This window comes from Crocodylus siamensis, chromosome 11 (assembly GCF_052110815.1).
Source record: "Crocodylus siamensis isolate JL-2025a chromosome 11, ASM5211081v1, whole genome shotgun sequence".
NCBI lineage: Eukaryota > Metazoa > Chordata > Crocodylia > Crocodylidae > Crocodylus > Crocodylus siamensis.
Window position 1 is genome coordinate 47509938 of NC_143405.1, and position 14655 is coordinate 47524592.

At 43.9% G+C, this 14655-nt stretch overlaps 1 protein-coding gene across 1 annotated transcript; it reads left to right on the forward strand.

The window, feature by feature from the left end:
* The first annotated feature begins 12509 nt into the window (after window positions 1–12509).
* DNAJB8 (DnaJ heat shock protein family (Hsp40) member B8) lies at window positions 12510–13205 on the forward strand. Its single transcript, XM_090022101.1, has one exon. It carries the CDS (start codon window positions 12510–12512, stop codon window positions 13203–13205), a length of 696 nt encoding a protein of 231 aa, XP_089878227.1.
* The last annotated feature ends 1450 nt before the right edge of the window (window positions 13206–14655 follow it).

Sequence of the window (14655 nt, forward strand, 5' to 3'; positions counted from 1 at the left end):
TACCATTACCACTGTAGCAAAAGGTGCCTGTGATATAACCTCTCCTTCCTCTCTTGCTGTGGAACAGGTTAAAGGTATGGCACTCTGCTCCTTGCTTTGAGGTGTGAAGCCAGTTCTCCAGATGCACCAGCCTGCATGAGGAATGACACCTCTGGAGACACTGGGCCTCTTTATCCCTCTCGACCCCCCTCATCAGAAAGGGAATGCAGATTCAAGGCTCAGGGAAGTGCTTTGAAGGCCCCATGTGGTGGCTCATAGGGGCTCAGATCCTTGATTAGATGGGAATGCCTGCTGCAACCTGATAACAAACCAGTATCTGAACAGGAGGCTCCAGCAAATGCTAGCAAATATGAGGAGTGTCTATTGTTTCAAGAGATATTAACATGCATACACAGAGAGCGCATGCACACACGTACACACACACGCACAGACAGAGCACACATATAAATGCTTACATCTGTACACAGATATGCATGCATGTTTAAGCTTTACAGGGAATTATATATATGCGCATACCTCCACAAATATACATTCAAATTTGTTTCTTTTTCTGTCTTTTACCCTCTTTTCATCTTCTCTTGTCCCTTAATTGTTTGTAGGCCAGAGCTTCAGAATGGAATCTATACAAATGACGGTTATAATTGTCATCTAAAGCAGAAAGGTGGAGACTGTGAGCTCTAAGCATTTAAGGTTAAATTTGCAAATGATTTCCTGGGTCTGATGGGAAACAGGGGTTCAGGGATTTCAACAAATCAAAATATTCTTAAAGATATTTAAGATGCCAGGTTGTATCATAAACTCTAGCAGATGGTGGGACCATTGTATTCTGCCAGTTCTTGACTCTATTATCACATTGTCATTAAATCACAGCATGTGCAGTTCCATTTACACAATACACTAAGACATATGCAGTTGTGCATAGATCCAGTTCCACACACACAGAGATTATCAGAGCCTTGTGGGGAGCACAGGCAGAGGTAACACATGGCTTGCCCCTATTTCTTCCCTGCCATCTACATATTGGCTTACTTGAACTAACTTAGCCTCTTGGAGGCCCCCAGTGGCCTGGGACCCAGAGCCCTGGCTTGTTTATTTGCAAAACCAGCTCTGCAGATTGCAGACATTAAACACACACACACACCCTCCATGCGTAGAATTTACATAAAAACAAATTAAAGTGATTTAAAAAGTAAAATGGCCTTTCTCCCCACCCTGATTCTTTATGCAAAAGACTCCCTACGATGAAAGAGAGTCTAGGAAACTATACCAGACATGCCCCAATGCCTTATTAATAGGACACACTTATAAAACATCTTCAATGCAAAATTGCTTTGCTACCTAATGTATGTACAAAGGATCACTAAGAGGCAGCCACCTCTGAGATACAGTGTCACCACTGGCACAGCAGGCCTGTATTCATGGAAGCTGCCTTCCTTTATCTTGGATCCTCTATAGAGGAGACATTTTAAACAAGAATCCCCTGGAAGTCTACTTACCCCACTTCTTGCAGGGAAATGCTGTGGGCAATTTTGGGCTGCAGAAAGGCGGCTTAAATGTATGTTTGCAGACCTGGCTCCCAGTACTTTTGTTGCACTCAGAAACTGAACCTCATACTTAGAGACACAGGTTCTTACAAATGTCAGATCTAACGTGTGTACCCACGTTAGATACACGTGTGGATGAACATCTAGCACTGGCCTTCAGAAAAGCTGGTTCTGAACATCCAAGCAGAGGAAACAGGACCTGGATTTTTACTGTGAATGATTCAGAGGCTCCCACAGAGTAAAGTGCCAGGAGCCTTTCACTTGACATCTTGGTTTCTCCTACTTTTCACCCCCAATTCTCCTGACTGTGACTGCCAGCTTCCATCCTAAGAGAGCTCCATTCTGATGCCAAGCAGTAACTCCTTTTCTCAGCTCTCAGCTATGCCATCCCTTGCTCTTGCTGTCCTGGTCAGCCATAACCAGCCAACAGGGGAATCTTTGACATTGGACAGTATCAGAATGACTCTTTCCATCAAGCAGACTGGCTTTTCAATTGCTTATCTTTCCTGTAAGAGAAGAAAATACAACGGGTCCCAATGGTGTTTCCCCAAGAGAAGTCAGATTGTTCTTATAAGAAAGGATGTTTGCCTCTCAGGTGAGCTCTGAATTCTGTGCCTCTTCAGACTCTGAGGGCCAGTGAGAGTGGGAAGGGACCAGCAGCAACCCCATGGGTAACTCTCCCCCTGCCACTGCAATACCTAGTAAATATAATACTCATATGAACAGCTCTCCTTATCCTCCTCACGGTGGAAGTGAAGTCAGACTGATGAGAAAGCATAAGCTGCAGCTGGGAATAAGGCAGGACCTGAGGGGGCATTTTTGCTTTTTGAGGAAGGCTACTGGATCATTTGAATGGGGACCTCATGCCACATCTGCAGTTCAAAAGCACTAAACCTGACCATGCAGCTGACTCACCTGGTGACTGTGAGCAACTCCTTTAATGCCTGTTTCCTTACATACAAAATGGGGGTAATAACAGTTTCCCCCTTGAAGCACCCTAGGTGGCAGTTGTTATATAAATGCAAATCATTTCTCTCCAATGCAGGGGACACATTACTCACTGTTCTTCACTATACAGGGATAAATGTCCTCTTCAAGGTGGTTGAGCAGTTCACAGCCTCACTTCAGTTACACCAAGGGAATCTCTCTGTAGGGTTGTTAGTGATTTGGCTGCAAAACAGCCAGAGGAAGTGCCTGGCTGCTTTTTATGCACTTTGGCACATGTGGAAAAAACTCAGGCAGCAGAGAAGAGCTGCATAATTAAAATATGGGCACGTGTCCCATCATATGAATAATCTGTGTGCAGTTTTAGGTGTATATGCTTGTGTGCCAGGTGCCAGTGTGGGCAGTTCCTCATTTCTGTGTATACATAAGTGCACTGAAGCCAACACAGGCTGCATCTGGGCTCTTAGAAGTGGCGTTTGTGAGAGCATGCTTACAAGTACTAGGGAGCCTGGCCAGACTGCACATAAGCTCTCTCTATAACAGGGTTGTGTAGTGAATTTATGAGCTCTTAAGTCATCACATTTACAATTTATATTCTTCAGTCTTTTAATCTCAGCAATAAACTTGGACTAAATCTTCACTGAAGAAGAATGGAAATTCCTCTGCTTCCAGCTTCCTGCAGCAGCCACATTTAGAAGTTTTCCTTAAGCAAGCCCTAGGCAGTGGTGTCTGACTATTTAGATGTGGGAATTTTGTCTTCCTCTACTCCCCACTCCAAAGTAAAACCATCCTCTTTAAATTGCCCACCTGTTATCTCAAATCCAGTGCCCTACTTTGTACAGTGAAGTTTAAAATGCTGGCATTTACCGTTCAGATGGTACATCGTCTTGAAGCCTTGCAAAGCTCCCTCTCTGGCAAGGAGAAAGGACTATTTTTTTAAAATGGGAACTCTGTTATTCATCAGAATTGACCCTGGAGGAAAGAAGGCTCTAGGATAGAACAGGCAAATCTCCAGAATCCACAGCCTAAGTGTTGTTATACTTGGGCTACGTGCAGCCCTAGTAAAAGAGCTACACTATGGTGCCACTGCTAAGAGCTGCCATGCCCACTCATGCAAACACAAACACAATTGTGGTGGCATAAATGGGAAATCTCGAGCCATGTACAAATGCCCTTTCGAGTGGCAAGTAACACCTCTGGAAAATATCCAGCCCTCGCAACATGATCTCAGAGATGGTTATTTCTCAATGTAACAGCACTACAGCTACAACTTGGATCCAGGGCTAAATGACAGCCATCTCTTGAATATGAGTACAGGCAGTCCTTAGACTTAGGACACAATTGGTTCCTGAAAACCATGTCTTAAGTTGAAACGTTGTAACTCAGAACCAATTTTCCCATAGGAAACAATGTTATAATGGGGGATTGGTTCCTGTACCATGGCCCAATACCTTATTTTCACCAAAAATAACCAGGAATTCTGTACTCAATCCATTATAGATAAGTAATATAGCTACATTAATGTATTTATATTGTAAATAGCAATTGATTTGGAAGGACTTCTTTGAGGTGACTTTGCTGGACTTTTCAGAAGAGCTCTTGGTTGGATTTTTTGAAGGGCCCTTGACTGGAGTCTTCTCAGGAGTCTTGGCTGCAGGTTTTTCTGGAGCGTCATCTGCTTTCTTAAAGAAAGTGCCCAAGGAAGTTTGGACAGATGTTCTCCAGGGAGATGGGTGATGCAATGAACTTGTTTGCTGGTGTGATGTGGCGTCAGATCAAGTGTTGTAAAGTTGAAACCAACGTCAGAAAGTTGAAACAGGGTGTCAATTTATAAATGTTGCAAGTATGAAATGTTGTAACTTGAAACATTGCAAGTCGAGGACTGCCTATAGTCCCCTAATCCCTTGGTCTTCAAAATTCCTGAGAGATTAGTGTTTCCAAGATCAAATCTTGCTTGGGGCTCAACCCCAACTCAGGCTTAACCTGAATAAAACTGGATCCTCTTTTCACCCTTATGTCATAGCAAGTTTGAGCATCCACAAGTTCATTCAGCCTTCTGGAACTACCCTTCTTCCTCATGTTCACAACAACCACTTTGCCACCCATGACCCAGCACTTTATCGTCCAGCAGCTAATACATGAACATCACCATATGGGACACACAGAAACTTCCTCTCACTCCTACAGCAGGGGCAGGCTGGAATCCATGTCATTTAAACCTTTTATGCACAATGTTTGCAGCTGCAAAAACAGCAGGCAAACTCCTGACCTCCCAAACAACACATCAAGCGCATATCCCTGTGGTTCCTGTCTATCCCGTTCGCTGGCTTGGCTATGTGGAGGCTAGATCTGTTTAGGAGAAGTTAAGCCCATGGAGGTGCTGCTTATGTTTCGGGAAGAAAAGAAAAGCTGTGCTGGGTCAATCTTTTCTTAGGTTTGTCTCATCTTTTCCAGGCAGCATCTCATCTTTTTTTAACGCTCCAGGAGGGTGCACACCGTACTCCCCACAGGGTAAGGACCAGCTGCACCCCCCGCACTCCCAACAGTAGATTCCAACAGTTCTCCTGAGGAAAACCATCTCGTGAGATCCCCTCTAGAAAGGCAGGAAGGAGCTGTGTACAATATCCCCTGGGGGGGAGGGCCACGGTGGGGTGAAGAATCTGATGACAGTTTGACTGGTGGAGTGAAGTGTGACCCTTGTTTGTTTGGATAGTCAAAGTACTTAGAGCAAATGTCTCGGACTCATGTTGTTTCAGATAAAAGGGCCCAGGCCTTGTCACGGGATGGCTGGCCTGCCAATAAACCCTTTGCGTGCTGACCCTCCAACCCCTTTTAAAACAAAAGAAAACAAAAAAGCGGCTTTCACAGCTCTAGCAAACTCTTTGGCTGGGAGTAAAGTTCAGGGTCTGTTGGCATTGTGTGCAAAGCTTTGACTGGGCCCATCACTGGAGGCTCAGGATTTGGGTGGAAGTGAAGGGTCAGCGGTAGGGCTAGACGAAGGTTCAGGACTCAGCTTGGGATGGTTCTTTTCTTAATTTCTAATCCAAATCTACTTTTCAGTCCCAGCACTATTGGCCAGAAGAATTAATTTGCCTGCTTGTGCTAACATACTGGAGAGGGCCTATAATATGAGACCCTCAGTCATCAGGACACTTTCCCCATGGTGTGACAATGTTTAAAATGCAACTGGGGGAGATGGGAAAGGGCTGCAGACACTCTCCCATCTGGCATGCTAGAGCAGGAAACTAAGGAAAGGGAGGGGAGTTAAAACCCCCAAGATCCAAGGATAATAAGCACCATTAAGGTTAGTCCGTCTCATGATTGTTTCTTATTAAAAAGAGACTGTACTTTATCTGTGCAGGATATGCTGTTCGGATGAGGGAATTAGCAGAACGACTGCCTCCATATCATCTAATTAGCAAAAATGTTGATAAGCAGATACAATCACATATGATTAGGATCCTTTTAAAAAGCCACTCCATTAATTAAATAGACAGAGAGGCCGCCTCCAGCCCTCGCGTGCCACTGATTAGAATACAAATATTTACACTAATCTCACCTCCATCAGCCATGGGACACTTTTGAGTATTTTTAGTGACATCAGATTACTATTGATTTTCATCCCCAATGTCAGACCATTTTGTTAGTATCTGAAAGTGCTGCCTTCAGTTTCGGATGCTTTAAATCATGTTAAGGGTTTATCTTAATGACGCTGCTGATAACCACTGCTCAGGTCACTCGTACTTTCTCTTCAAAGAACACAGCCTGGGCTGGTTTTTATTGTTTGTACTTGAGATTTAAGATACGAAAAACATTTCTCATTTCAAAGCCTCGGTTTCTAGGGATGGGGCTGCCTGGTTAGTTTGGGTCTAGTAACTTAATGCAACCATGTCTTTCTCTGATTTCTCTCTCTTGCTCTTTCTCTCCTCCTCCTTCCTCTGCAATCCCTTCTGGCTTATAGCAGTCGCCCTCAGTTGGATCACTGCTAATCTCTGACGCCTGCAGCAGACAGACTGGCAGTGCTGGAGGACAGTGGAAAAACACTTCCTCCATTTCAGATGGGTAAATGCACTCCCATCCACAACAGATAATCTAGTGCGCCAGAGAGTCTGAGACTTTATGGATGCTCATCATCAAGGCAAGTGTTGTGGCCACTCTGAGAGGAGACACTGCTCCAATGTCACTATTGAAGATGTTAGAATGATCTCCTTCTGTCTATATGTAGTACTACCCGCTGCAGTCAAGATGGATTGGTTTTGGTGGGACAGATTTTGGCTAAAAGAGCACTGGCATCTTCCCAACAGGTTGCTCAGGTTTGTTCCTACAGGGGTACATCTGGGTTGTAGGTGGTCTTGACTCTATAAGGTCACAGCCCAGGGGATCAGAAGCAGGCAGGCAGAGAGGCTGAGGTCTATAAGGAACTGAGATTTGAGTGGTCACTGTGGAAGAGTCACAAACCAGGATAAGGAAACAGGGATCCAGACTGGAGTCCCTAGTCAGGGAGTCCCGAACATATAGCTGGGACTATAAGGGACTGGGTCACAGGCAATCATCAAACTGAAGCCCTGAGCCAGGAGCCAGCTGTCAGAAGATATAGGTCTGGACTAGAGTCAGGAACAAGGTGGGTGAGAAGCTGGCAAGTCTAGAGCAAAGAGGTCAGGAGCCAGAAGGTCTGGAGCAAGGGGGTCCAGGCTAGAGTCTGGAAGGATGAGTGTGGGGCCAGCTGGGTCACTGATAGACAGGACCACTGAGGTAACTAGGGGCAGGTGGGGTATAATTAGCCTATCTGCTGCCGTGCCTCCTGACTGTCCTCTGACTGAGTCTTTCCCCTTGATATGAGAGAGAAAGGACACATTAGACCTAAGTACAGGAATATTTTGGAAGTTTTGTCTAGAGTCCTTAAAATGTTGGCCCTTGCTGGTGGTGACCAAAAGCTGTTTCCACATACTAACACTGTTTGGGAGCCCGTGAGAGGTGATTTTGGTAGGTCTTTTGTCCTCTAGTGGGCAAGTACCACAAAAACTACCGTGTCCTATCAGACTCATTGGATGAGGATATCAGCTGAGGCCAAGGATTACATAGATCATGAAATTCTCTTCCCAGCCTTCATGGGACCTCTTCTATGAAGAACACCAATGGAGAGAGGAGAAATGTATTACTCTCCTGATCTCATGAGAGAGGCCTCTTCTTCTTGCTTATGACTTCAGAAAGTTGATTCCTCCAACCATTTAAGAGTAGATCCATCAATATTAGTGCAGTCTTTCAGACTGTTCGCTCCCTCTGGAGAACCACATAGAGGGCAGTCACTCAGTATATGCTGGGCTGTCTGATCTCCTTTGCCACAGTAGCATGATGTGAGTTTATAAAGTCCATTTTATGTTTGATTTTGTTGAAATTTCCATAGCCTAATTGCAGTCAGTTCCGGTTTACCCATGCCTTATGTGGGAGTGTATGGCCAGGAAGGTGTGAGGATGGTGGTTATATGTAGTTATGTAGTGGGATGTGGTTGTTATTCCATTGCACTTCCCACTTCTCTGGGGTCATGTTGACAGTATTGTGTCTCCTGCTTCCTCTGTGATGCTTCTGGCAGATACTGGTAAGGGCTTTCTGCTTATTAGAAGTTTCTGCGTTGGACATTTTTCAATCATGTCATGTAGTGGATGATCTTCCTGCTGGGCTTTGGTTGCCAAGTCAAGCAGTATTCCAGACCTCTTGATGTTATGAGGGGGGATTCCTGCCAAGAGGAACATGTTTTCTCTTTCCATGTATACCAGGCAGCCACTTATTGTTCATACTGCAGAATTCAGGGCGCTGTCCAGTTTGCAGGTCTGGGAGCTATTTGCCCACACAGGGAGGCAGTATCTTGCTGGTGCACAAACCATGGCTAATGTAGTTGTTCTCAAGATACAGAAGTTGGCTCCCCATGTTGTACCAGCTAGTTTCTTAATGGCTGCTGCCCTGGAGGTTACCTTATGCCTCAACTTCTCCAGGTGGTGGCAGAAGGTTAGGCTTCTGTCTAGAGTGACACCCAGGTAGGTTGGTGCCTTCTTGAAAGGTAACTCTTTTCCCTCCACAACAACTCTTATCTTGGCATCTGTGGCATGATTGTTCAGGTAAAAAAGTGTTGAAGTGGTCTTTTGTATATTCAGCTTCAATCACCACTGTTTTAGGTAGGAAGTGGAGTTCCATGTCATGATTCAATTTGACCTCTATTGATGATATGTGATTACTGGCAGCAGCAAGTGCCAGGTTGTCTACATACATGTATTTAGTTAATGTGGGGCTTACATAGTCTGCCACGTAAATGTTGAACAGGGTGGGAGCTAGGACAGAGCCTTGTGGTACTCCATTCCTGAGTCTCTTGTGACAACCGGTCTTTCTGCATGATGTACTCAAAGTAAAGGGCCAATCTGAGGTCCTCTCCCTGATAAAGTTAAGCAAAATTCTGTTTGGTAGCATAGTAAGTAGCTTATACCAAAGGTCTGGGTGTCAGACTGTGTCATAGGCTGTTGTTAGGTCAACTAGGACCACTCCAACCTTTTCTCATTTCTTAAAGTTGCCCTCAATATCAGCTGTAAGAGCTGCCACATGGTCAAGGGTTGATTAGTATGCAAGACATATTCCTTCCTGTGGTGCATCCTGTGAGTAGCTGAGGAGTCTGTTCCACAGTGAAATGAAATACATCCATCAAGACAATTTCAGAACATTCAGAATGATCAGTCAATTAGAGAGGCCTCTACTCTCCAGGCAGGTCAGTTTGACACTTCAGCGCATTAAATGAAATCCTGTTGATTTTAGTTATTTATTTTAAGCACAAGAGCAGTTGCAAGATCACAAGGCAGTGAAAGCCAACATTCACTTTATTTTATTTTCCAGCTCAATAAAAAAACCACCAAGTGTTTCCACTTGAAGCCCCATGTGTGGTCATTTCCCCGTAGGAAGACAAGGTCCTGCATATTGGAGTATGGACCCTAATACTATACCCAGCCATAAGAATCTTACAACTTGGTGTCCCCTCTTAAAACATACAGAAGAAAGGGAAAGGAGTCTTCCTCAATGAAGAATGATGGATCTATAAAAAACAGTTGCTCAATCACTGCAGGAGCTGTGCAATCCTGAGGAGGGAAGTGAGAAAATAACATTCTGTACTTAATCTGGAAAAGGACTTTAGGCACCAGTGGCTGGTGAACCTCATGAGTTTACATATAAGTACATCCAGCCAGTCCTACCTTTCTGCTCTCTTTGTGTCCCATTCTTTCATTTGTAACTACGTGGACACTTCTCCTCATCTGCTGACTCAATCTGAATTTCAAATTCAGATGCAAGGGGTAGAAACCTAACTTACCACAGTGGCATGGAATGGTTTCCTGAACGAAAAGCTTTCACCAAAGTACTTAATCCCCAAAGTACACTCCTTCTCCAGCTAGTCAGGCCACATCAGTAAAGAAGGCAGAGCCCAAGAATCCCCATTATCACACTGAGTGTCTGATGAATTCACCCTCCTTTGATGCAAGTTCCCCATGTTTCCTTGTGTTCCAGTCTCTTGAGCTTCACTGCACTTTCATAGCTGGATCTAGATATTACATGATAAGCTGCTCCCTAGCACTGGCTCATCGCTAACTCACAAAAGAACAAAACAAAGAAGAAAATCTTTCCTCCCAAGGCCCCTCTCTCATAATAGGCCAGCTTTCAAACCACCTTCACTTCCTTTGAGGGAAGCCACTTTCCAGGGGCTGATGCCATTTCCCATTTGGGTCTACTGCCTTGCCACATACTGGGTATGCACCAGCAGTGCAGCTGGCCACCATGCACTCAAGAGATCATCAGAAAATTTTTGTTCCTATCAAACAATTTGTACCTGAGAGGCATCTTTCATCCAAGGATCTCAAAGCAGTAGTAGTCAGGGGGAGAATGAGCAAGTCAGTGACAAAAAAAAAAGAAACCAGGCTTCAGGAACCCTGACTCCCACTTTCCTCAGTCTCTATCATTTCTATTCTATTTCTGTCCCTTTTTAGTCTCTCTCTGCTTTTTACCCATTGAGTTACCATGTGGTCAGAATAATGAAAACTATGCAGTCACTAGCATGGAAGATTGTTGTTATCTTCCAAATGTGTAGAATTTGTAACCTGGCATAATGATTTGCAATTTATACTGCTGTTGATATGAGTTGATGACATCGCATAGACAGTTAATTTCTGATTGTCCTAATTACCAAAGGGACATTCAAAACCTTCAGTTAATCAATGTAATACTAAGAAATTTTCACTTCCTAAAGGCATTGCAAATTTAAGGGACAGAAACAGATGCAGTATCCTATGTAACAAATGTTGTACCCTGAATGTACATAATCAAGGTTCAGATAACCACATATTACCTGGACACAGTGGTGTGCATGTACTGATTCTGCTGTTGAAATGGAAGCTGAAGTCTTTTAAAAACAGGAGCTGAAGTCTTTTAAAAACAGGCTGTTCAGGCTATAAATTCAGAGGGGACCACTGAGAGAATCTAGGTCATAAGACTTTCCTGAACTAATTCCTGTTTGAAGTAAAAGAAATCTTTTAGGAAAATATGCAATCTCATTTGAAAAAAATGCCCATGATAGAGAATTCATTCCAGCCTGAGGAAAGTTGTTCCAATGCGTAACTGCCCTCACTTTGAATTGCGCAAAGATGTCTCCGATTTCTAGTCTGAACATGTCTAGCTTGAACTTCTGGCCATTATACTATTGGATTTGTTAAACCTTTAAGACTAATAGTCCCCCTGTTATTGATTTGTTGTTCCCCATGTAGATATGTAGAGGCTATGATCAAGTTATCCCTCTAACCTTTCTGGCAGGCTAAACAGGGACCCTGTGAGTCTTTCACTACGAGGCCTATTTTCAATCCATGATTTATTCCCATGGCCACTCTCTGAAATTTATCTAACTGATCAACATTCTTTGTGAATCATGGACACGCAGACAAGACACAGTGGGTGTGTCTACACGTTCATTAATGCACTTTTGCTATTGCATGTTAAGTTTAGTACCTTTAATGTGAGGTATTAACTAAATGAGCATTAGGCTGTCCTAATGCACAGTTGCAAAAGCACATTGCTCTTTAGTGATGCTTTATGCGCAGCAGCCTAATTTTACTGTGAATTAGTATATTAGCATGGTCTTCCCCATGACATTCTAATGTGCAGTAAAATAGGCTACTGCACATTAAAGCACATGTGTAGACACACCCAGTATTCCTGTAATGATTGGTCACATCAGAGCCTCACATGCAGAGATAACATGACCTCCCTGCTCCATAGTCCCCTTTTTATACATCCATGGATTGCACTAACTCTTTTGGCCACCAAATCACCCTGGAAACTCATGTTCGGATGATTAGTCATCGTGATCCCAAATCCTTTTCAGAGTCACTGCCTCCCAGGCCATCCTGTATTCATAGCCCATGACAGGAAATCAGGAGTTACTTCATCATTATCAATGGCATTACACCTGTGTGAGAGGAGCATTGTGGCTCTAGTGTATATCTTATAAATACTTCAAAAACTTTGGGCTAACAGAATACAATACAATATAGTCATGTCACAGCTGCAATGGCATCAGAGAACTGTATTTCACAGTTGCGTCATCATAAGCATGTAGTATGATATTTATAAATGTGTGAGACACCTGTGACAACTTGTATATCATATGCACCAGTGCCACTGAAGTATGCAAAGATGTGAACTGCAGTCAACTGCATTATGATTGGCTGACTTGCCTCTGATGTCACAGTCCACTGCTCAACAGTAATTGTCTTAAAATCAAAGGGTAAGTTTAAATGACTTTTTTCTTCATGACACCAAAGCACTAAACAAACCCAAAGATGAACTGAACAAATCAAAAGACAAATTGAGGAACATCAGTAGGCTGTGAGAAGCAGCAAGCAGAAATAGGATTCCCTGGCTCCTGAATGCCTCAGGACACCGTGTCGTAGAGGAAAGAGAAAAGAAAGCACTTCCAAATCCATCCACCTTCCATTTGGGATGGTGAATTATTACAAAGTTCTAGGACTGCAAAAAAATGCCTCGCAAGATGATATTAAAAAATCCTACCGAAAGCTGGCACTAAAGTGGCACCCGGACAAGAATCCTAACAACAAGGAAGAGGCAGAAAAGGAATTCAAAGCTGTAGCTGAAGCATATGAAGTTTTATCAGACCCCCAAAAGCGCTCCAAATATGACAGGTCTACCAATGAAAGTAGGCAGAGAGGAGGGGGAGGTGCTACTGGAGGCTATTACAGCCCATTTGGTTCTGATTATGTATTCCGTAACCCGGAAGAGATCTTCAGGGAATTTTTTGGAGGAATGGACCCCTTTGCACAAGATTTCTGGGACAGTTCACTTGACAATAATGGGAATGGTAGTGAAAACAGATACAGAGACCATAGAAGAGGACCTGGCTTTGCTGGCTTTGATGTGTTTCCTGATTTTACACAGTCATTTATGTCATTTGGTTCATTCCAACCCGGTGAGCACACTACATTTTCCTGCAGGTCCTTTGGAGGTGACACTAATGGGTCAAACAATTTCAGATCAGTCTCAACTTCTACCGAAGTTGTCAATGGCAGAAAAATCACTACCAGGAAAATCATCGAGAATGGACAAGAACGAACTGAAGTGGAAGAAGATGGCCAGTTGACATCCATCAAAATAAATGGGATGGAACAGCTGAAATGCTAGCTAGTCACTTACTATGCACATGCACAGAAAAGTTAAATGCAAGCTGTTTGGAAGACCTCAGATGAACTTGTGTTCACTGATCTACTGCAAGTAGAGGTAATAAACGGCTTGATTGAAATTGTGACACAAGGCGTGCTGACTTTTGCATTAGTTGGAACAATTCCTTTGCAGGTAAAGGTATATAGATATGTTCTTCAAGTATAATTTTAGTAAACCTAATAAAAGTCTCAATAGTAAGTATTGGAAAGGAAAAAAACTAGCCTTCCTGGCTTACTAAAGACATTAAGTTGGTTATTTTAAAGAGATTAAATGACTCTGGTGAGAAAACCAAACTTTCTACCAGGTTTCAAGAGTGAGTTTAGTTCAACCTTCTTTATGACCCATGGGAAATGAGTTGATATTGTCCACCTCTTAGGTGACAGGCAGCCTACATCACAAAAGGTAGTCTTATTAATAGTTTTAGCACAGGTATCAAGAACTCAAGCAGCATGAACTGTGCAATCTTTTTTCATCCTTGGAGACAGATGCGTCTTTACAAGGTTGAAGTGTGCCAGTAAGATAGTTTCATAGTTTCTAGGGCTGGAAGGGACCTGAGCAGATCATCTAGTCCGACCCCCTGCCATGGCAGGAAAGAATACTGGGGTCAAATGACCCCAGCAAGATGTGCATCTAACCTCCTCTTAAAACCCCCCAGGGTAGCAGCCTGCACCACTTCTCTTGGAAGTTGGTTCCAGATCCTAGCTGCCCTGACCGTGAAGTAGCGCCTCCTGATATCTAACCTAAACCTGCCCTCTGCCAGCTTGTGACCATTATTCCTGGTCACTCCTGGCAGTGCTCGGGGGAACAGGGACTCCCCCAGTGCCTGCTGGTCCCCTCTGACTAGTTTATAACAGGCCACAAGATCCCCCTTTTGGAGGCTGAACAGGTTCAGGTCCCGTCGCCTCTCCTCGTAGGGCCTGCCCTGTTGTCCCCTGATCATACGAGTGGCCTCCTCTGGACCCTCTCCATGTTGTCCACATCCCTCTTGAAGTGCGGTGCCCAGAACTGGACGCAGTACTCCAGCTGCGGCCTGACCAGTGCTGCACAGAGGGGGAGGATCACCTCTTTGGACCTGCTCGAGATGCATCTGTGGATGCATGACAAGGTGCGGTTGGCCTTCCTAACTGCCTCCCCACACTGCCGGCCCATGTTCATCTTGGAGTCAATGATGACCCCCAAATCCTTTTCCACCTCTGTGCTGACAAGAGGGGAGTTCCCTAACCTGTAAGGGAAACAAAGGAACTCTTCATGGGCACAGAAACTGCCCCAAGGCTAAGTGAAGAACATCAATCATTCTGGGTGGTAAAACATGCACTAGATTCACATTTACAAAAAAAAAAAAAATCACCAAAACAGAAAAGTCTCTATAAAAATGGATAATAAAAGAAACCTAGGTTTGATGAGTCATCCA

What these genes read in the sequence shown, in the direction of transcription:
- DNAJB8 (XM_090022101.1), top strand. Translation starts at nt 12,510, where the DNA reads ATGGTGAATTATTACAAAGTTCTAGGACTGCAAAAAAATGCCTCGCAA.